This window comes from Euprymna scolopes, chromosome 26 (genome assembly GCF_053919585.1).
Source record: "Euprymna scolopes isolate OS-2025 chromosome 26, ASM5391958v1, whole genome shotgun sequence".
Classification (NCBI taxonomy): domain Eukaryota; kingdom Metazoa; phylum Mollusca; class Cephalopoda; order Sepiida; family Sepiolidae; genus Euprymna; species Euprymna scolopes.
Genome location: NC_136507.1, coordinates 99,327,357 through 99,353,464, shown reverse-complemented (window position 1 = coordinate 99,353,464; position 26,108 = coordinate 99,327,357). Strand labels below are relative to the sequence as shown.

The 26,108-nt window shown below is 28.1% G+C and overlaps 1 protein-coding gene across 2 annotated transcripts in view; it reads right to left on the bottom strand.

Moving 5' to 3' along the window:
- LOC145248304 (uncharacterized) overlaps positions 1-26,108 on the bottom strand; it is a 936,478-nt gene that overhangs the window by 758,603 nt on the left and 151,767 nt on the right. For both annotated transcript variants that reach the window (XM_080110193.1, XM_080110194.1), the window contains exon 6: positions 972-1,063. In XM_080110193.1, the coding sequence (XP_079966319.1) occupies positions 972-1,063 (92 nt within the window). The remainder of the gene's footprint in view (positions 1-971; positions 1,064-26,108) is intronic.

Genomic DNA, 26,108 nt, shown 5'->3' with positions numbered 1-26,108 from the left:
TCGCAACGTCTCTACTGTGGGGAAAGAGGTTGCAGGGAAGAAAAATGGCATCAACTACTAGGTTTTGAAGCTGGTTTTGAACTTTGCCAAGGCAAAATAAGCAGCTCTATGGCAACAGTACTCCATTTTAGGATGCATCTGGTTTTTGTACAGGATTGCGTTGGGAGTTGGATAAATTGTGGTGTGGTAAACAGATTTGCTGAAAGTATTTCATTTCAGGTCAGGAGTGAAGGTCAGACCCAGAAGTTTGTCAAAACACGGAGCCTCTTTTAGACAAGAGTCATTGAGAGCCAAGTGAGGATCAGAGCATTTATGGTGAAAAGATAAAAGCCTGGGTTATCATCCATTTTTTTATCGCATGTAGAAAAAAATTAAATCAATGACATAAATCTATGATTTTTATGTGAATACTAGCGGGAGGGGGGCGCGGTTTTGCCCGGGCGTAAAATACGCCCAAATATGATACACGCAAAATACGCCTAAATGTGATATTTTAATTTTTATATATATTATTATAAAGTCGTCATTTTAAAAGTTAAAAAAAAGTATTAAGGTGCCATCAATTAGAATCGAAACTGTAGCATTCAAAGCTGGTGACGTTACCACTGTACCAACGTGACATGCATATAAACTGATTAAAAATAAACTAAGATGAATGTACAAAATGTATAACGATTTTTTTCCATTTTGACAATTTTGGATCCCTTGAAAATTATTTTAACCAGCTAAAGTCCCATAAAAGAATAGTCCATAAAAATTCAATCATTTGAGGCCCCTAGCGTCGCTCTACGACTTTTAGTTTCGGAGGAGATAGAGTTTGAAAATATGGAGACAAACAGACATATAACCTTTAATATATTAGATGAGTGCGAACACTGACGAAGCTCCTGTCATCTTTAACGAAGGTTGTCCACATGTTCAGATATCTTTATTGATGAGCAGAGTTTTGAATGCCGAAACGGATCGCTTACCTTTCAAATCCGGTGATTGGTTTGTAGCGACATTTGCTGGATTTAAACCGAAATCTGGAAGATGACATCCATGCAGCCCAATCCTCAGACTTCTACGGAGAGAAAAACAAAAATTTACATATAAGAATTATTTGTGTGTATTCGACATTGATCTGAAAGCTGAAATATATCAGATTTAAAGTTTAATTCAAGCTATTATATAAAAAAAAAAGATTTTATAGACTCAAGAGGAGGTTCTCTACAGTGCAATGTAGACTACAATGTATTGTGGACTAAGTCACTGCGGTGAGATATGGGAAGCTTCCTCCAGGTGTATCGCGATGGGTCCCCAACTTTAGCAGGCAATCAATTGATTTGATTTATAAATATGCAATTTTACCGATTTCAATGACAATAAAAATATGGGAGTGTGGAACATTTGTTGATCATCATTCAATCCCGGACAGTGTCGAGTCTCCTTGCTAATTTACATATAAGAATTAGTTGTATGTATTCAGTGTGAATCTGAAAACTAAAATATATTAGATTTAGGTGCTTATACATTGTACGACCCGCGATTTCGACGAAGTTACTTGGATTCGTCCGGTAGTTAACGTCAATAACCGGAAAAAGTCGATCGCAATGTTAGGAACGCTTAACTAATAAGAAAAAAATCGATAACAAACGCGCTGTCGGGTTTTTACCAATAAAAATCTAAGCAGACGACTTTTGCATAAATTGGAAGAAATAAAAATGTAATCGCACTATTAGTGCGATTATTTAAATGAAATTATTCAGAATAAAAAATGAAAGAATAAGAAAGTGTTAATTTATTATCACTGGAGAGAAGAATTCAGGCACTGGAGGAGTGTGGAACCACCCTTTACTTGCCATTGCTCCCAGGTCCACTCTGACCCGGAGTGGTAGTACCTGTTAGGGTCCCAACTATGGGTTAAATAGAATACGACTTAAAAAACAAATATACTATATTAAAAAATCGTTCTTCAGAATCACCAGATTCGGCATTAAACAACCTGAAAAGGGTTGATATGCTGTAAAACAAAACAACCAACCAACCAATCAAGGGTCACATCAAAAAGTCTCAAATTAACGTACGTTGATTTACCTACATCTATCTATACTCCCATAATTCTTTGTATTGATGTTCATATTAAAACCAGTTTTTTTTTCTTTTTATTTAAAAAAAAAATACAACTTTGTTATATATGGGTCGTAGAATCGCATTCATCTGCAAAAGATCTAGCTAATTTGCTTATTCTTTTAAACATTCATTTTAATTAATTCCCTATTAGTTTTTTTAGTTTGTTTTGTTTTCTTATGGGGTGTACATCTTTAGTTAACTATTACGTGTAATTATATTCATGAAGATATTCTACATGTTTTATACTTGCGTAATATTTGCGTAGAAAGCTTATATATATTTTTATTTAAAAAAACTTTTGCCTACCAAGCTCCTCTGTCAGTTTTTAGTCTACAGGCATGAAACTTAACATATAGAGTATTCGAACCAGTGCGAAACTTTATATTTTGGTTTTAGCCGGGGAAAATCGGTGCAAAAGTGTGCAAATTAAAATAATGGAATTTGCCATGTGAAGGTCGAACAACGGCTTTACGAATATGCATGCGTAACGCAATAGCGATTGGTTCATGTTTTAATGTTTGGCCTTGCAGCAAACATGTTTTCATAGCTCAGGCATTAATGTCAAAGGAAAAAGTAAATCGTAAGCTAAACGGTTTGGTTTCTATTCTCAGTGGTGGCAAGTTATTTTTTTAACTTTTTAAATCATTACTATATATTGGATCCAATATAATCACCATGTATAATATTTTGATTGCAGAAATTCTCCTCTGGACCAAGTACCGTAGGTCTGCAACAACAGATGCCACATACAAATTTATTATGTCTAGACTATTAGCTATTATCTTATGTAACTCTAGGACGCCATTTTAGACACATTTAGTCGTTATAATAAAATGCTACATACTAGGTGCAACATCATCAAAATCGCACCATCTTAAGAAGTAGTAGTTCCTATTTTTCCCTCTAAATATCAAGCACTTTTACCGCCACCAGTCAACACCGGGAGAAAATAGAAAATACACAACTTATACAGATATGGAGCTTTCACCCTTCGTAACTGGATTATAATCTCATAGGCATACCATAATATTCCCCCATCTCCTCTTTAAAAATAATAACGGCTCCCTTGACAAAATTCGTCCTTTTTGATTGGCTGAGCTCTGAACATCTTCGCATTAAGGAATCCGATTCTTTTGAATAAACGAATACTTCCTAACGTTCAAACATGGCTTCACTTCTCCACATATTTTTAAGCCAAAATTTATTTTTTTTTAATTTTACATTAAATACATCGTAGATGTATACTTTTCTTGTACACTTATGTTGACGTGCTGTTTTTTAGCATTGTATTTACAAGTTCTTACAGCCGTGTTTTTGTTTTAGTGTGTGTGTGTGTGTGTGTGTGTGTGTGTGTGTGTGTGTGTGTGTGTGTGTGTGTGTGTGTGCGTGTGTGTTTGTGTGCGCGCGCGATTGACTAAAATTCCTTTTTTACGCTAAATAATTCTTTTTTTGTTTAAATAAATCATAGGTGTTTATAAGCCAACAATTATTTTTTTAACATTACATCGTAGATGTCAATTGTTCTTATGTTTTTGTGTGTGTGTGTGTGTGTGTGTGTGTGTGTGTGTGTGTGTGTGTGTGTGTGTGTGTGTGTGCGCGCGTGTGCGCGCATTTCAGTACGATTGACTAAATACTTTTATATACAGTTAATAAATCTTTTTTTAGTTGACCATGCTATTTCTTTAATGGAAAAAATGATTACACGACTATTATAGCCGAGTCTCGGAAATAGCTGACGCAATTTATGCAAAAGATACAAGTTAGCGAAACAAGTTAATTAAATAACTAATAATAATACAATAACTAATAATAATACAACAACTAATAATAATACAATGGAACAATGAAAACATGTTATATGAAAAAAGATAAAGATTACATATAGATGCGTCCAAGAAATTGCCGAAACATTTCAAAATGAACTATGATGCTTGAGTCTAACCTTTAATCAAAACCAGAAATTAACAGTTTAAATACTTGAAAATCTCCTTATGTGTGATTTTAAAGCCTTTAAACTGTCAATTACTGACTATTATCAAAGTGTGTGTCCGTAAGTGAGTGTGTGCGTGCGGTCGTGTGTGTGTGTGCTCGCGCGCGCAAAATCAATTTGATACTTGCGTTAACCAGACTGAGCCACAGCAATACACATAGCTAGTATAATAAATACAAAATCTGCATGAATTAAAATATCATATTTAAACGTATTTTACTACCGGGCAATGCCGGGCGGCCTGCTAGTTTCGTATAATAGTAAAGAGAAGTTAGAATTCAAAGTAAAAGTTTCAAACATAACATAAATTAGAGAATAAAATCTTTTCTCCTTTTTTTTTTGTTTTGTTTTTTATTGTTTTTTTCTTTTTCAAATATTTCAGCCATTAAGGAAAGCATTTCTGCGAAACGCCATGACTTTATTGGGATATGACGGATCTTATGAGTCACCACTGATTCGAATGAATTTATTACTTCACCATTTCACAGAAATTTCGCAAAGTACAACTATTATTTACAACAAAAAAAGACTAATTATCGACTATTCATACAATGATTTTATATCAGAAACCTGTTTAATATATCTGACCTCGTAGCCATCACAGCTATAGTGAATATCAACTATTCGTTTATGTTTCTGGATTTTTTAGATAAGAATTAGTTATTCATTATTATTTGGATTCTTTGGTCTATCGTTCTCATCTTCAGCGTCAGTTTCACAACGTTTCGGTCGATGTAACCTCCGACCTTCTTCAGGTGTATCTTGTGGAATTCGGGAATATTTATATTGAACTCGGAAATATTCACATAATTTGAAACAAAACCTCCAACCTTTTTCAGGTGTATCTTGTCGAACTCGGGAATCTGCACAGAATTTTGAACGGAACCCTTTAATTTAATCCATGGGGTAGCATGCTCTCGTTCCATCAGCCATGGCTGGATAGAGGTACTAAGTAATTCGCATTTGTATTTTTAGTCGCCCACACTGAGGATTGAACCTTCAACCTTCAGAAGATTGTCACTTACAAATGAAGTTTTCCAAGTACTCCAACCACTGCAGACCAAAAAATACAATTGCAAATTACTTATGACCTCTATCCAGTCATGGCTGATAGAACAAGAGCATGCTACCCCCGTGAAGTAAATGAAGGGTTCTGTTCAAAATTCCGTGCAGATTCCCGAGTTCGACAGAAACATTCTCGAGTTCGACAAGATACACCTGAAGAAGGTCGAAAGTTACATCGACCGAAATATTGTGATAATGACACTACAGATGAGAACAGTAGTCCGAATAATCTAAAATAATGCAAATTATTCTTAACCCTTCTACTCATTCATGACTGACGGGATGACGAGAATAATCATTATTTTCATGATAGGCGTTCGACTGGGCTCTAATCTATGATGCCCTCTGTAAAACATTCAAAGCAAAAACTCGTCTAGCTACAACCACTATAAATAATTTTTTCTTCCTCTGTGTACTTAAAAGTAAACGAGACTTTCATGAACAAAGTCTTTTTCCAGGAACTACTCGTCTGTAGAACACAATATCACAGGGCTGCTTCCCAGCTGACTACACCATGTTTTCAGCCCTTGTTATTAATCTTTATGTTGACGTTTTATTATCGACCTGACAAACTCATGTTTATTTTTAAAATGGATTAATAAGGTTTCCTGCGTTGGATCAGCATATCGAGAGGAAAAGTAGAATATAAGAGAGATTTTGTATTGAAGATTTTTTGCAATATAAGTAACTAGTTTGTCGCTCAAAATATATATATATATATATATATATATATATATATATATATATATAATAATATATATATATATATATATATAATAATAATGATAATATCGTTCATCAAATTCCGTCTGTTTTTGTTTACAATATCACATCAACTGATATTTGGGTTTGACGATCTTAAAAATAGTATTTCTTCTCTTATAGATGAAAAAGAATTTTTACATGGGTATATTTTACGCTACACTGGCCAAGGTTACGCCGGTGTAATGTAAAATATTCCCCTGTAAAAATTATTTTTTTACCTATAAGAGAAGAAAGACTATTTTTACGATCGGATTTTTTTTCGAATTTTCATACTTATCTAAAAACACTGCGAGAAATATGAATTACCTTTGTGTGAAATTTGCAAAAGATAGGCTCAGTCGTTTCGGAACCTATGAGGAACACACACACACACACACACACAAGGGATTTTCATATAATAGTACAGAAAAAGAAAAACTATCAGCCAAGTTCGGCAGAGAAAGAAAACTTTTGCAGTTCAGTGTTGAAATAATCTCCATCTTCATATATAATAAAACAGACACGATTATTCCCGTCTACAAAATGAAACATTGGGTCCATACATTAATCCAAAATAGACACGTTATCTGCCTATATCTGGTGTATCTATCAATTTCATTAAATATACTAAATTCATACAAAAAGTCTAGGGAAAACACTCTTCCGGACAATTCATAGTTGAAGATTGGTAGCACATTTCTTCCCCGCTCGTTGTTATATTCTCTTTCTATCCCAGTTTACACTGTTACCAAATATTTCATGAGGTTCAATTGTCAGATGCGTCCGTGATTACTTTATTTTGCAATTATGTTTCCTTAACCGTCATCTAATATTCAAAATAAATGCTCCCGGATTTTTGCAATCTTGCACTTTGATTGGCTGTTCAGCTTCATTTCAAGGATTAACAGATTGCTTTTTCGAACAATTAAAGAATATCTTTGTTAAAATCCCATATGACTGCCCTCCGGACTTGCTTCAGCAAAAACAGAAACCTCCGATTTCCACACATTTCAGACTGCTTACCGCGACCAATACACACAGATCAATTAGTTTCTTTTACAAAGATACGACAAAACTGTTTATGTTCGATGAATACAAACATTTCTACACTCGCTACATTTTCTCCTTCTTTATCGTCATTAAATAAATAAAGAGTTTGTTTTTAACTGGCCGGGAGCCAGTTTCTTCTGTAGTCACCAATAAGCTATCACTTCTTTTTCTTCTTTTTTGCATTTTTATTCATTTTTTTTTTTATTTCATATGTAATGTTTAGAGGACACGAAATATATTATATAAAGGGGTTTTTCCGAGATATAACTTTCAGTTCGACAGTTTAGATGCTTCGAAGTTCATTTCCATTTTATTTAAACACATTACATCAAAACATTAACAGTTCTTAAGTTTACGTTTACGTATTCATTTCACATACACATGTTACTTTTTGTGCTTGAAACGATTTTCATTGGGTGAAAATACTTTGAGTTAGCCCGTTCCTGTGAAAACTAACTTGCTTTTAGAAGTGAAGGAGAGGGTGAATCCAACCGAAGCGAAGAAAGAAAGATGGACGCAATTAAAATCGTTTGCTCTTTAGCATTCGTTCGAATCAATTTACGATTCAATGACTACAATATTATGCAATTAAATAAATAAATAAAATAAAATCTAGAAATTAACCTTCAGTCCGTAGTGGAATGGTACCATGAATAGTTGGTAACATTTAATGCTACTAAGACTAAGCTTCTTTCCTTTAGTAACTACTAAAACCATCTTAATCACCGATTGCCATGACAAATAACACCCTATCTGAGAGTTCATTGTTCAAACTCCTCAGCTTAACATTCACAGGCAACATGAGTTAGAACAAATATATTGATGATATTGCCAAATCTGCTGCAAAGAAGTTGGGCTCCCTCTACCGTGCTAGAAAATTACTCACACCAGAAAGCATTCTATATATTTCTAAAGCCATAATTCATCCATGCATGGAATATTGTTGATACATCTGGGCTGGTGCATCTATCACTGGTCTCTCACTCTTAAACTTAAATCTAATAGGTTCTGCACTATCGGCCAAGCTCTAACCTCTGTCCCATCACTGCACTGTCGCATTCCTGTGCCTGTTTTACAAGTACTTTAATGGAATGTGCTCTGATGAACTCATAGCACTTGTGCCCCCCTCGACGTATATATTCCAACTAACCTGACAAGCAGCATAATTTCCCCTACCCCCTACTGCTGAAATCCCTAGATGCCGGAAAGTCTTCTACTCTGATATAATACTCTCAAACTGCTAGACTTCGTAATTCTCTTCCGGGCCCCCGTTTCCTTGGCTGTATCAACCTGCAGAAGTTTAAACGTAATGTGAACAAACATCTCACTTCTCAACGTCCCACGGTCCCCTGTTAGGCACGATTTGAAATTGTAGCTCCTTATGTTCCATGTGCTTCGTTTGGATTGAAAAAAAAAGAGTTAAAAAATGTAAATAAGAATTTACAATTTTTGTTACCAAACAACAAAGGCTGGAAATTTACATAAATGCTATCTAGGACTAACAGCGAAGAATCCGACTGACTTAATTGTATTGATTAGATATAGATACTGCTTATTCATCAATCATATCGTTTTTTTTTTTTTTAATTGAATGTTGCTTATCTGCAGTTTGAATCGAAACACTTTGGCAATTTGAAACCTTAGAAATTGATTATGTGTTTCTTCATCAAATTTAAAGAAAAACGTTCTTTGAAGTTTTGATTAAATCATTGATATATATTTCATACTAAACTAATAAGCATAGGAACGATATAAGAATACCATTTTCGATCTGTGTATATCAGGTTGACAGTTCTTATTGGTTCAACACAATGTCTTGTATATAACAGATCTTTTTTGTTTATATATTTAAGTTAATTGTTTTTTTACAGGACTTGAAAATCGATTTGATTTATATTAAAAAAAAAAAAAAAAAAAAAACTGGTGACCGAATGCGATCGATACCCCCCCCACTCTCTATATATTTTTTTCGTCTTTTTTTCAGCGAATTATTATCGAATAGACACTAATCTGCCAGATTATAAAAAACAAAGTCAATATTTAAATATTTGTAGGAGGTGCTCAATTTCCAATCCAACATCCTAGTAAATTGATCACCCATTTTAGAACCACTCGACGCTTTTAAGCCAAATTTTGTGAATTTAGTCTTTTGAAAGGAGTTTTGGCTCTTTTTTTTTTTAATTTCGCTTGAAATTTGCCCTTTTCCGATTATTTTATATACATATTTGTGGTTATCTTCAGGTTTTATCATCCGACATGTACAAAGGTTTTACCGGAACGAATTTTTTTCTTTTTTTTTTTAATTTCAAATATCGAATTGTTGTTTTTTTTTTTATTAATATGCAAAAATTGAATGCGCGCGTGAAAACAAACATAGCAACCAGTGAAAACAATACGGCATACAGTCCCAAATACCTCTCAAAATCAATTTTTAAAGAGTTGGTACTCTAGCGCACATTGACCATTAATTACTTCTCTTAAATAAAAATTCCTTTATATAAAAGAGGTACGTTCTCGTCGAATGGTTCCAATATGGGGGATCGATTTATTGCATTAAAAACTGTGCACACACGTAAGTATACCGAAGAGTTCTTTTTTTTTGGGGGGGGGTAATTTAAAAATTGTAAATGTCGGTGATGAAACTTGAAGATTGCATATTAAAGAAATATATTTGAAAAACGTATATTTGAAAAAAATATATTCGATAAAAAATATATTTGAACAAAAAAAATATATTCGAAAAAAAATATATTTGCAAAAAAAAATCATTCGAAAAAAGAATTTGTCCAGGCAAAACTTTTGTAAATGTCGGCTCACGAAACTTGAAGATAACCGCAAATATTTATATAAAATAATCGGAAAAGGGCAAATTTCAAGCGAAATTTTAAAAAAAGACTAAACTGCTTTTTAAAAAAATCTAAATTTGCGAAATCTGGATTAAAAACGTCGGGTGGTTCTAAAATGGGTGATCAATTTACTAGAACGTTACATTAGAAACTGAATGCTTTGCTCATTGATGAAATATTTAAAAGGTGACTTTATGGGATAGATAAAGTATTCATTAATAGTATGTATAGGTAAATGTAAATATGTTATACAAACTATTTACGGATTGAATAATACATCATCATCATCATCATCATCATCGTATTGTTATGTAGTTAGTCTACCAGAAAACACCGGAAACTTTTAAAATGGTCGATTATTTTGATGAAATTATAATAGTCGATTATTACGATTGGTAAAAGTATATTGTTAGAAAGAAATATTTTCGAGATGTCAAAAGTTAAGTTGAAATATTTGCAATTAAAAGTTGTTAGGAATGTTAACTTGATGTTAATTTGACAGGTGGAATTTAAGCTAACCATAATATAAGCAAATATATGTGACAAAAACCCAGCAAGGATCTTTAGGCTACGTGTAGTGATGACGTAATAAAAATATAGATTTGGAGATGTAGTTACGTGGGAGAGTAGTTCGATACGCAACGCGTTAGAAACGGATGGGTTTTTTATGACGCCGTTTTTCATAGGACGCCGATGGAATCAGAAGGGGGCGACTAAGAAAAATGTATTCTTATACAAAGCGCGCCAACTCAGTAAAAGACCCCAGCAAAGAATAAATGGTTTTATCAAAATATAATTTCCGTCTGAGCGTTTTCACTTTCGGAGAGAAGTACCTTTAATTTCAGGACGCATGGAAGGAAGATTTGAGGCATATTTTTGCTGGTGTTCCAACCAACAACGATGTCTATAAACTGTTAGTTTATGTATACACACATCAACACCCAATAGCGAATACACTGGACGAATCACATATCAGAACGGTTAAACTAGAGCTCCCCACAAAAGGTACGTAAAGAACCTGGGAACACAACGGGAAAAAAGTGGAAAGGAATTTAGTAAACGTGGAGAAAAGAAAAAAAAATCCACACACAAAAACAAGATAAGGATCCAAAATAAAAAATATGTATCGAATAAGCGAAAGAAAAAAAAACAGTATTTACATGTTAAACTGTAATTTAAGAAAATAAAAAAAAATTTTAAAAACACGCATACGCATACATAAAATGGATAAGAAACGATACTTTATATATTAACTGTGTAGAAAAAAATAAAATAACGTATACACGCACACGACGAGAAACTATATTTGAGTAATTAAGAAAACGAGCGATATACCGGAATCGCAAATTTTTATTTTTTATTTTTTTCTTTTGACTGCGAGTAAGGTCAGCATGAGGCAGAATAGTGACAGTTTTGCAAATGAAAATTGTGTTTTTCACAGACCTATGATTCCAAATGCAGTTTCCGACTTGGGAAATAGCGTGAAGATGCGGACAGTGCCGCCGCCCTATGTGAGTCCAAGAGCTGGTTGTAGTTCCCGACTTTTAGTTAACAATTACCTATAATTATATTCATGCAGATATTCTACATGATTTATACTTATGTAATATTTGTGTAAAAAGGTTATAGTAAACACAAACTTCTTTCTATATATATTTATGTATGCGTATATATATTTGTTTAAAAAAATTTGCCTACCAAACTCCTCTGTCAGTTTTTTGTCTGCAGAAATGAAACCTAATATATAGTGTATTCAAATTCATGCAAAACTTTATATTTCGGTTTTAGCCGGGGAAAATTGGTGCAAAAATGTGAAAATTTTTAAAAATGGAATTTGCCAGTCGAAAGTCAAACAACAGCATTACGAATATGCATGCGTAACGTAATAGCTATTGGTTCATGTTTTAATTTTTAGTCTTGCAGCAAACATGTCTTCATAGCTTAAGCATTAACGTCTTTAGTAATGGTAATAATAGTTTAGAATCCCGCTGTTAATATTATTAATGGATTATTAATACTATTAAAAATGCAAATATAAAAAATAGTTTTAAGGTCGTTTTAAAAGAAATATTTTTAAAGGTTTGTTATCTTACTTTTGGTGATGAAGTTGTAAGGCTTCTTAAAGTCCAGCCATTTAATAGTAGGGTTTTATTAAGATGTCTTGGATGGAATGATCAGGGACAGGTATTTTGTAGGCGGAAGGAAATTATGAAACGGTTAATAAGATGAGTTTTTTGCTGTGCGGATCAAGTTTTTATTTCCATGTAAATTAAGGTAATTAAGAGGCATATTCCTAAAGTTATGAGTTTCAAATTGTGAATTAGAAAGGCAGAAGTAAAGGGAGGGTACTAATAGTGTTTGATGAATATATGAATTTAGAAAATATTTAATTGGTGTTTTCTAAAAGTAAGATTCTAGAGCCAAGATATGACGTGTAATTAGTTGGATATGATAGAAGAATTTATTAAACAGTTGATTAAGTTGATTGAAATACTCATGAAATATATAATAATATAATATATATATATAATAGAATATATATATAATAATAAAATATATATAATAATAAAATATATATATAATAGAATATATATATAATAATAGACTATATATATAATAATAGACTATATATATAATAATAGAATATATATAATAATAGAATATATATATAAAAGAATATATATAATAATAGAATATATACATAATATAATATATATAATAATAGAATATATATATAATAATAGAATATATATATAATAATAGAATATATATATAATAATAGAATATATATAATAGACTTTATATAAAATAATAGAATATATATATAATGATGGAATATATATATAACAAAAGAATATATATATAATAATAGAATATATATATAATAAAAGAATATATATATAATAATAGAATATATATATAAAAAAAGATTATATATATATATAATAATAGAATATATATATAATAACAGAATATATATATAATAATAGAATATATATATATATATAATAATAGAATATATATATAATAGAATATATATATAATTGTAAATATATATAATAATAGAATATATATATACTAATAGAATATATATATAATAATAGAATATATATATATATAATAGAATATATATAAAAGAATATATATAATAATAGCATATATATAATAATAGAATACATATATAATAGAGTATATATAATAAAAGAATATATATATATATATAATAATAGAATATATATATAATAAAAGACTATATATAATAATACAAATATATATATATATATATATATATATATAATAATAGAATATATATATATAATAATAGAATATATATATATAATAATAGAATATATATATAATAATAGAATATATATATAATAATAGAATATATATATAATAATAGAATATATATATAATAATAGAATATACATATATAAAAAAAGAATATATATATAATAATAGAATATATATAATAATAGAATATATATATAATAAAAGAATATATATAATAAAAGAATATATATAATAATAGAATATATATATAATAAAAGAATATATATATAATAATAGAATATATATATATATATAATAATAGAATATATATATATAATAAAAGAATATATATAATAATAGAATATATATATAATAAAAGAATATATATAATAATAGAATATATATATAATAAAAGAATATATATATAATAATAGAATATATATATATAATAATAGAATATATATATATAATAAAAGAATATATATAATAATAGAATATATATATAATAAAAGAATATATATATAATAATAGAATATATATATATATAATAATAGAATATATATATATATATATAATAATAGAATATATATATAATAAAAGAATATATATATATAATAAAAGAATATATATATAATAATAGAATATATATATAATAAAAGAATATATATATAATAAAAGAATATATACATAATAATAGAATATATATATAATAAAAGAATATATATATAATAATAGAATATATATATAATAAAAGAATATATATAATAATAGAATATATGTATATAATAATAGAATATATGTATATAATAATAGAATATATGTATATAATAATAGAATATATATATATAAAAAAAGAATATATATATATAATAATAGAATATATATATATAATAAAAGAATATAAATATAATAAAAGAATGAATATATAATAATAGAATATATATATAATAAAAGAATATATATATAATAAAAGAATATATATATAATAATAGAATATATATATATAATAAAAGAATATATATATGATAGAATATATATAATAATAGAATATATATATATATACTAGAATATATATATAATAATAGAATATATATATAATAATAGAATATATATATATAATGGAATATATATATAATAGAATATACATATAATAATAGAATATATATATAATAATAGAATATATATAATAATAGAATATATATAATAATAGAATATATATATAATAGAATATACATATAATAATAGAATATATATATATTAATAGAATATATATATATAATAGAATATATATATAATAGAATATATATACATTAATAGAATATATATATAATAATAGAACATATATATAATAGAATATATATATAATAGAATATATATACATTAATAGATTATATATATATTTATAGAATATATATAGAATAGAATATATATATATTATAATAGAATATATATAATAATAGAATATATATATAATAGAATATATATATAATAGAATATATATATAATAATAGAATATATATATAATAGAATATATATAATAATAGAATATATATATAATAGAATATATATATAATAATAGAATATATATATAATAAAAAAAAATATATATAATAGAATATATATATATAATAAAATATAAATAATAATAGAATATATATAAAATCGAATATATATATAAAATAGAATATATATATAAAATAGAATATATATATAATAGAATATATATATAAAATAGAATATATATATAATAGAATATATATATAATAGAATATTTATATAATAATAGAATATATGTATAATAATGGAATATATATATAATAATAGAATATATATATAATAAAAGAATATATATATATAATAAAAGAATATATATATATAATAATAGAATATATATATATAATAGAATATATATATAAATAGAAAATATATATAATAATAGAATATATATATAAATAGAAAATATATATAATAATAGAATATATATATAATAGAATATATATATATAATATAATATATATATAATAATAGAATATATAATAGAATATATAATCTATATATATAAAAATGTAAAGTTGGTTTGTTCTAAACAAATAAAACCCTATTTCTAAGTTACCAGTTTATTTGAAATTTTCAGGCAACCCATCTTTAGAGTCGAGGTATGTTTTTATGTTATTGAAATAAATTTACCTCGCGATTTATTAAAATTAAAATATTAAATAAAATAAATGTATGTTTTTTACTGCGAATCTGTTCTGTTGATAAAACTGAACTTCCGGTTTGATTCATTTCACACTCACAGCCACGAATTGACGAAAGATTTCATTTTCTGTTAACTCGATAAGTAAAAAAAAAAAAAAAAACTTACTCGTGCAGAGAGTGATCCGTGCTGAAATGATAATGTTATTATTTAAAAAGCCATTCTTAACATGGAGAAGGGAGGGTGTTTTGTACCTATTCTGTACTTTAATCTTACATTGAATAAAAACATATCATAAAACTTTAAACGTGGAAAACGATTTTTAAAAAATAGCGCGGATCGGATCACTCTCTGCATTAGCACACATACACACAAACACACACACACACACACACATATTTTAAAACTTTAAATTCATTTATGTACTTATGTTTTTTAAATTTTATTTATGTTAAGGCTTCACTCATGAAACATTACGTTTTAATTGTTTAGTTTATTTTCACGGCATTGTTTACATAAAAAAGTTTGTTTTAACTTTTTCTAAACTGTTTCATTTTTACGACATGCCTCAACGTATTATAAACACCCTAACCCCCCATGTTAAAAAAAAAAAAAAAAAAAAAAACGCCCTTCCATAAACCTATAAAGCCATTCTTAACATGTGGAAGTTAGGGTGTTTATAATATGCTGGGGCGAGTCGTAAAATTAACGAAGTTGCTATCTATTATTTATTGCAAAAATTGCTTGAATTTATTTATTTGACCAAAAAATTAAATGTTGGTACTCCTTGGGCGTTGAATTCCATGGCGACCAGTAGAAAAAATAATAGTCGCTCCCTTAGTAACACCCCGCGCGTAACATATTTTATTTACTGACGTTGCCGTAACTAAACGATTATCTGTCACATTTACAAACATTTATTTATTTATTTATTTATTTTGAAAAAAGTTTTACTTTTTATGAATATTAAAAGAAAAATGGGTGCTCATGCAGAGAGCGATCCATGCTGAAATAATAACGTTATTATTTAAAAAGCCATTCTTAACATGGGGGGGGGGTGTTTTGTACCTATTCTGTACTTTAACCTTGCAATTGATTAAAAAAAAAAACACGATTTAAAAAATAGCGCAGATCACTCTCTGCATTAGCATCGAAAAATGTTACTAAACATTTATTAATAATTTCTCACTTTTTACAAACATTTGATTTTAAATTTCTTTTTAAATGACGACTTTTATCGACTTTTTTTTTAATATCCCCCCCCCCCAATGGTGTTTATTCCGAAATCCGTTGTTAACATGGAGAGGTTGGGGGTGTTTATTCTGAAAGCCGTTCTTAACATTTGTGGAGGTGGATAATGTAAAAAAAATAAATAAATAAATTAAAAAAAAAAAAACTAAATCCTTTACTAATAACTTCTCACTTTTACAAATATTTTTTAATTTACATGCGCAAATGAACAAATTGTTGAATAGTGCGAAAACAAAACATTTAGGTCCACCTCCACCTCCACAATTTTCTTTTTTAAATGACTTTTATTGATAAATAAATTTACTTCTCCGCAACTTTTATTGATAAATAAATCTACTTCTCTGCCACAGGCACTGAACCCCTCCTTTTTTTTTTTTTAATAGTATTTTCGGGTGGGTATGCTGACAACAAATATCAGTTAAATTTTGCAAATAGCCCCCCCTCCAAAAGTGGTGTTTATTCCGGAAGCTGTTCTTAATATGAGGAGGTTGGGGAGGGGGGTGATTATAAGGTGGACCTAATCTAAAAAAATAACAAGTTGTTTATGCGCACATAAGCAACTATTTTTTTATTAACTTTTTTTTTTATAATAGAATATATATATAATAGAATATATATACATTAATAGAATATATATATAATAATAGAACATATATATAATAGAATATATATATAATAATAGAATATATATACATTAATAGATTATATATATATTTATAGAATATATATAGAATAGAATATATATAATAATAGAATAAATAAAAAAATAAATTTCAATGAATAGAATAATAAATCATTTATCATTAATATGTGTTTTTGGTTTTGTGTTGAATGAAACTTTTTTTTTCATTACAACAATAATGAACCAATTTAAATCTTCCGGCATGCGTTTAAGGGTTACGAAATTATCAATAAATCGTTTAGTTACTAAGCCAACGTCAGTAAATAAAAAAAATGTTACATGCGCATGCATTAGCCTTGACTGGGAGGGGGGGGGCTAAGAGAGCGACCTTTAAATAATTATGCTGGTCGCCATGGAACTCAACGCCCAAGGAGTACCTAAAGTGGCACATGCACTTATGTTACCGTGCTATTTTTTAAAATAGTATTTTCCTGTTAAATTCAAATTTTACAATATGTTTTTCTTTTATTAATTTGTTAAGTGAAAGTACAGATAACCCGGTCGGTTTCTAATGCGAGGAAAATCTAGCCCCCCCCCCCAAAAAAAAGGGGTACTCTGGATAATAACAAAACATTAAAATTGCCTCAGTCTCGAAAGATTTCTTCTCTACTGAACGAGGAAAAAAACGGTGAAGTGTAGTTCACCTTCTGTTTCTCTCCCCCTCTCTCAATATCTCTCTCTATCCATCTCTTCCTTTCCCTCTCTCAATCTCTTTCTCTCTATATCACCCTCTCCATCTCTCTTTGAGCCCCTTTCTCCCTCTATCTCTCTCCTTTCCTCTGTTTCATCCCTCTCTGTTTCTAACACTCCACCTCTCTCTCTGTTTATCTATCAATCCCTTTATCTCTCTATCTCCTTCTCTTTCTCTATTTTCCTCTCACTGTCTCTTTTCTATCTATATATCTTCCTCTCTATCTGTCCATCTCTAATCCCTCATCCTATTTTAGTCTCCTAAATTAATTACAGTGAATAAGACATTGTCAAAACATGGATAAATCCTATTTTAGTCACCTAATTTACTGACTGTGAGAATAGAAGTTATTTGGAAATTACTGCTACCTTGAACAGCACCAGAAGTAACTGGTAAAACCTTTCTAATTAAATTGATTTTGGCAGCCATTTGGTAACAAAATGACATAGCCTTAGTCCTTGCTGCATGAGAAATACCTGCGACCTTGCTGCCAAGTAGAAGAATTATTTATTCTACTTTAAAACATTCAACTTTTCAAAAATCTTATCTTCGACATCTCCAAAACATCCAATATGGGGAAAAATATTGCAGAAATGCAAACTTATTGTTTAGGATGAATGCACAATGGTACGCAAAAAATCACTTGAGGCTCTTGGTCGATCCTTGCAAGATTTGCGTGGCAATGTCAGACCATTTGGGAATGCAGTAATATTGCTTGCAGGAGATTTCAGACAAATGTTACCTGTTATTCTTCAATCAACACCAGCAGATGAAATAAATGCTTGCCTCAAATACTCTACTTTTTTGTTCCATGTGAAGACATTAAACTTAACTCAAAATATGCATGTACAGTTGCAGACTGTTCGATCCGCACAAAAACTTTTGCATCACTTGTGGGAAATTGGGTACGAAAAAGTGCCAGCTGATCAGAGTTAAGGGCAAAATTCTTTGACTTTTAACTTCTGTAATTTCTGTAATTTTATTTCATCAAAAGAATAGTTAGTTTAAAAGGTTTTTGCAGATATTCAAAATATAAGAATTCCATTTGACTGAGTGAATGAGCTATTCTTGCAGGTCAATACAAAGATGCCCATGAACTTAACGCTATAATTAAATGTAAAATTCCAAGTGAGGTAGTCAAATACAAATCCATCGACACTGTTGTGAAAGCAAATAAAGTGGTTAATTATCCAACAGTTATATTTGCCAGGGATGCCACCGCATGTATTGTAACTGAAATTTGGTGTACTAATTATCATGTTGTGAAATATAAACCAATCCAAGCTTTTCAATGGCACATAGCTTGCAGTAAAAAAAAAAAAAAAATAACAAACAATATCATAGAAACAGCAATCTTAACAGGACCTTTCACAGATGAATATATCTTCATTCCATGCATTCCTATGATTCCACCGGATACATCATTACACTTTAGCAAATTGCACTTTCCAATTTTATTGTCATTTGCAATAACCATCAAAAAAGCACAGGGAACAATCTTTACAATTGTGGGCCTTACAGTTACACACTGACTGTTTTTTCACATGGACAATTTATGTTACATATTCAAGAGTCACCAAACCGGAAAATCTCTATATCAGCTAAGAAAATGGAACAACAAAAACTGTACCCATGCAAAATGGAAATTAAAACCTATAAGAAACATGCTTTTTCTCATTTTGGAACTTTTTCCATTGCGCCAATTTGAGCCACAGCAACGCGTGGCAGGGTACAGCTAGTAATAGAATATATATATAATAATAGAATATATATATAATAATAGAATATATATATATAATAAAAGAATATATATATAATAGAATATATATAATAATAGAATATATATAATAATAGAATATATATAATAATAGAATATATATAATAATAGAATATATATATAATAATAGAATATATATATAATAATAGAATATATATATAATAGAATATATATAATAATAGAATATATACATAATAATAGAATATATATATATAATAATAGAATATATATATAATAATAGAATATATATATAATAATAGAATATATATATAATAGAATATATATAATAAAAGAATATATACATAATAATAGAATATATATATATAATAATAGAATATATATAATAAAAGAATATATATATAATAATAGAATATATATAATAATAGAATATATATAATAATGGAATATATATATAATAATAGAATATATATAATAATAGAATATATATATAATAATAGAATATATATATAATAATAGAACATATATATAATAGAATATATATATAGTAATAGAATATATATAATAAAAGAATATATATATAATAATAGAATATATATATAATAATAGAATATATATATAATAGAATATATATATAATAATAGAATATATATAATAAAAGAATATATATAATAAAAGAATATATATAATAATAGAATATATATAATAATAAAATATATATAATAATGGAATATATATATAATAATAGAATATATATAATAATAGAATATATATATAATAATAGAATATATATAATAATAGAATATATATATAATAATAGAATATATATAATAATAGAATATATATATAATAATAGAATATATATATATAATAGAATATATATATATAATAGAATATATATATATAATAGAATATATATATATAATAGAATATATATATAATAGAATATATATATAATAATACAATATATATTATAATAGAATATATATATAATAATAGAACATATATATAATAGAATATATATATAGTAATAGAATATATATAATAATAGAATATATATATAATAATAGAATATATATATATAATAGAATGTATATATAATAATAGAATGTATATATAATAATAGAATATATATATATAATAATAGAATATATATATAATAATAGAATATATATATATAATAGAATATATATATAATAATAGAAAATATATATAATAATAGAATATATATATATAATAGAATATATATATAATAATAGAATATATATATAATAGAACATATATAATAGAATATATATATAGTAATAGAATATATATAATAATAGAATATATATATAATAGAATATATATATAATAGAATATATATAATAATAGAATATATATATAATAATAGAATATATATATAATAATAGAATATATATATAATAGAATATATATAATAATAGAATATATATATAATAATAGAATATATATATAATAATAGAATATATATATAATAATAGAATATATATATATAATAATAGAATATATATATAATAACAGAATATATATATAATAATAGAATATATATTATAATAGAATATATATATAATAATAGAATATATATATGTAATAATAGAATATATATATATAATAGAATATATATAGAATAGAATATATATTTAATAATAGAATATATATTTAATAATAGAATGCATAAGAGAATATGGTGAGTAAAAGATAATGTGTTACTTTTTTTATTGCTGAACTCTCTGTTATTTCAAATTGACCCCTGCCCCCATTAAGCCCCAAAAGTCCCTAGGGGACGTCAAATCCTGGTGAAAATGAAGAAACAGTGCAGTTTTAGGCCTTAGCATATGTAAATAAGTTCTGCACCATGCAAAAAAAGAAATGACTAAGTCCATCATTTGCCCTCTCCTTCCATTTAGCCCCAAAAGTCCTGAAGTCTTTGACATATTTTTTTTTTAATTGAGTTCAGCACCATGCAAAACTGCTAAATAGACATACACAGAAAATTTTGGACAAATGGTAAAATAGTCCCAAAAATGGAGTGTTTTTATTAGCCCTAAAAGAGTCCCTGGGGCACACCCAAGAGTTATCGTGAAGTATAGAAAAACAAAATTATAAAGAAGTCAGTTACAACTTTTCAGAAAGTTTTATAAAAATCCAAGGCATCAATTTTTTTAATAAGCACAAAAGTGTCAATTTTAGCGATTTTAACTACGAGGAGGGGAGAGTAACCAGAGTTTTCCCGGAAAACTCGTTCTGTTATTTTTTTACTCGTATCATGTTTAATGTTTGTGCAAAATTCAAAAAAAAAATTCCAAGGCGTAGTTATTGAGAAAAGTGCGGACAGACGAACGGACAAATGAATGAACAGATGAATGAATTAACGAACAAACGGACAAGGCTGAATTTACAGGTCCACCCTCCTTTTGTCAGGGGACCAAAAATAATTTCATAAAATTAACAGCAACTTCTCTACAATGCAATGTGGACTACAATAGATATATAATACAAATAAACTTCAGTTTAGGACTAACTTGGCCATCAAGTTTCACTCATGAACGTCCAACAGTCCAACCCATGTGAATATCACATACAAAATTGTCAATAATTCTGACATACTCCTTTCTTGGCACTGCTCTGATTTGGCCTATGATGGGCATCTTAAGTCTGGGGATTATTTCAATGAACATTATCTTTTAGATAATCCCTACACATAAAAATTTGGGAAGTTAAGGTCTCGTGAGTGTAAAACTCATTCAGGATTATAACCTCCTACAGATGAGACGATCACTAAAGTATCTGCGTATATTATTGAACAGCAATAAAATAAAGACTGTTGGATATTTTTTAACTGAAACTTGGTGGACAAGTTAGACTGTATTTTATTTATATAAAAATGATCAGATTGCAAAAAGGAATGTGAATTTTATAAACGATTTTTTTTCAGTTCTGTACTATACATACATTTTTAATGAGTTGTGGTGCACTCTCCTCTCTCCCGTAATTTTTTTACTTCATTAGAGCACTTCTGCATATAGTAACAGAGTCTTCATAAAAAAAAAACCTTCTGTGTTGATTTGGTGTCGAGAGTGAAAGCAAAGCATTTTACAAACAAAAAAAATTCTGTAAACTTTGATGTTTTGTTTAATATGGATAAGTCAACTTAACGAAATCGATTGCTGAAATACAAAATGGCATGCAATTTCCACACTTAAAAACTATACGGGTCGGTAGAGAATTAAATTCCAGTGCGTTTGGTATAAATTATTTGTTAATCTGTACTTTATCAAAAGTTTATTTTAATCCGTAAAAAAATGATGAATTAATTTTCAAGGCAGAGAGTTTTAATATAGAAAATTCAGATCAAGTCGTTTTATTCAAAAATTTCTTTTTATGACTGTGTTGTGAATCCGTTCATAATTTTGAATCGTTCATTTCTTTTTCGAAAGGTCAGTGAATGGATATGAAGCTGAAAGTTAACTCCTTTTCGATGTTGTTCTGCAAGTGAGCATTTTACTAATGCCACCATAAGAGAATTGAAATCTGAAAAGATGCAAAGGATCATTGCTCCTGTTTTGCTGCATCTTCATTTTTGCAGCGTGTTGAGTCGATGCTGAGTGTTTAAGGAGAAACAGAATTTAAAAATTTTATAAAAACTTTTGTGCTTAATTCATCCATTTCTGAAAACCTCTTCAAAACTTTGGAAAGCTATTTCAATTATACTCATACCTCAATTTAAGGAGATTAGAAAATGGACCTTGAGTTTAATTCTGTCAGCTTCATAACTCTCGTTTCTAAATTTTGTCTTTTAGTCATCAAATTCTATAAAAGATGTTTCTGACAAAGGGGAAAAAATTGCTATTTTCGGGGTTGGAATCTATTCCATCTAACATTTACCATTGGCTTACTTTTGATCTTGAAGTAGTTTTTTTGTAATTGTGTTCCTTACATAAAGTGGTTTCATGCCTTGCCCGAAGCGATTTATATATATATATATATATATATATATATATATATATATATATATATATATAATTTTTTTCACTATGAATATCTAAAGGAAAAGACAGAATTTTCGCCCAAGGAGTCCTTAATTTTTTTTTTTACACAGAGATCACCACTTATCAAGGCCCGGAAGCCACTCAGGGATAAGGGTTATTGCAAGTACATTATGTTAGTGTGGAGATTTGATGAAGTGTTTAATTAAGGGGGCGGTTCATTAGGAATTTGTTAACATTGGACTTGAACACATCCAAGTTGTAGTCCGGAGGGAAGCAGGCAGACGGAACAGAGTTTCACAGGCGTGCAGTTCTAAGAAAGAAGCTTTGTTCATGGAATCCGCGTTTTGATTTAGGCACAGATATAGAGTGGGGGAAATTTTTCACAGTGGATTCAGCTAAACGGGTGTTTTTCATGAAAGATTGGCGAGTGGGGACCAGATATTGGAGTTCAGATGAGCACCTGCCATGAAAATAACGATAAAACAAGGATAGGCTCGCAACGTCTCTTCTGTGGGAGAGAGGTTGCAGGGTAGAGAAAAGGGCATCCCCCACTAAGCCACAAAGTCTATTTTGTACTCTGTCAAGGCAGGATAGGCTGTTTTTAGCAGCTCCTGCCCAGATATGGTAACAGTATTCCATCCTTAGACGTACTTGGCTTTTATATATATTAATACCTACAGATTGAAACATTATCCTGACAATGTAGCGAAGTTTGTACATGTCGGTATGAATAAAAAATAATATAAATAACTCTATTTACTATTGAGAACTATTCTATAAACCCGGTGGAAATTCTCTGGATTTTTATCCTACAAATGCATTCTTAACCTATAATATATATATATATATATATATATATATATAGAGAGAGAGAGAGAGAGAGAGGCAGACAGACAGACAAAGTGAAGGAGACAGAGAGATGGTATTGTGTCCTTTCTCCTGAAATCACAGTTGTGCTGGACTGGCCATGTGTTGCGTATGCAAGAGGAAAGAATTACAAAATGTTGATGCCCAGCCAACTTTACAGTTGGCCAACCATTACTTAGGTACAAGGACAAGTTAAAAAATAATCTCCTAGCTACTGAAATAAACCCTGCTGCCCACGAAGACTCTGTGATTGATATTAATGAATGGAGGTCCACATGCTTCAATGGCATTATGAAAAATGCAGCATCAAACATTATCAAACTGCGTCAAGCTAGAGAAAGTAATAAAGTATCGTCCGCTGTCCCAGCAATATACTGTAACAATCTTGGACAATTCGTTAACTTCTTTGTACATCATTGACTGGACTGAAATGTTATCTGCGACTCAAACACAAGGTTAGATAGACGAAGTTGTAAGAACCTCATACGTAGAATGTATATATATATATATATATATATATATATATATATATATATATATATATATATATATATATATATACATGAGGGAGCGGCATATATATTATTTTTAAAATATAATATATATTTTTAAAATAATATATATATTATTTTAAAAATATAATATATATTTTTAAAATAATATATATTATATTTTTAAAATAATATATATATATTATTTTAAAAATATAATATATATTTTTAAAATAATATATATATATTATTTTAAAAATATAATATATATTTTAAAAATAATATATATATATATATTATTTTAAAAATATAATATATATTTTAAAAATAATATATATATATATTATTTTAAAAATAATATATATATATATTATTTTAAAAATATATATTATATTTTTAAAATAATATATATATTTTTAAAATAATATATATATATATATTATTTTAAAAAGCATATATTATATTTTAAAAATATAATATATGCTTTAAAAATAATGTGTGTGTGTGTGTCTCTCTCTCTCTCTCTCTCTCTCTCTCTCTCTCTCTCTCTCTCTCTCTCTCTCTCTCGAAATCATGTGGGAGTACCAAGTTGGTTAAAGAGAAAATTATTCCCAACTCGCATTTATGTAAAAATGTACTTTCGTAAATAATTGAATTCATTCAAAAACAAAAACAAATAACATCTAAATAAATCGCGATACATCCACACAGTCGAACGGGATGGACGTGCGGATAAAGGGTTTAGGCTCATTGCCACAGCCTCTCGATTTCGAATCTCACTAGATTCAGCCACTCTGATGAATCGTAGACGACGAAACACGTGTCAGTGGATAATTATATTTTGAAAATAATATATATGCCACTCCCCATGTGGGGGTACCATGTTGGTTAAAGGGAAAATTATTCCTAACTCGCATTTAGGTAAAAATGCACTTTCGTAAATAATTGAATTCATTCAAAAGCGTATCACAAAAACAAATAACATAACATCTATATATATATATATATATATATATATATATATATATAGAGAGAGAGAGAGAGAGAGAGAGAGAGAGAGAGAGAGAGAGAGAGAGAGAGAGAGACCGATAGCAGCTAAGGAAT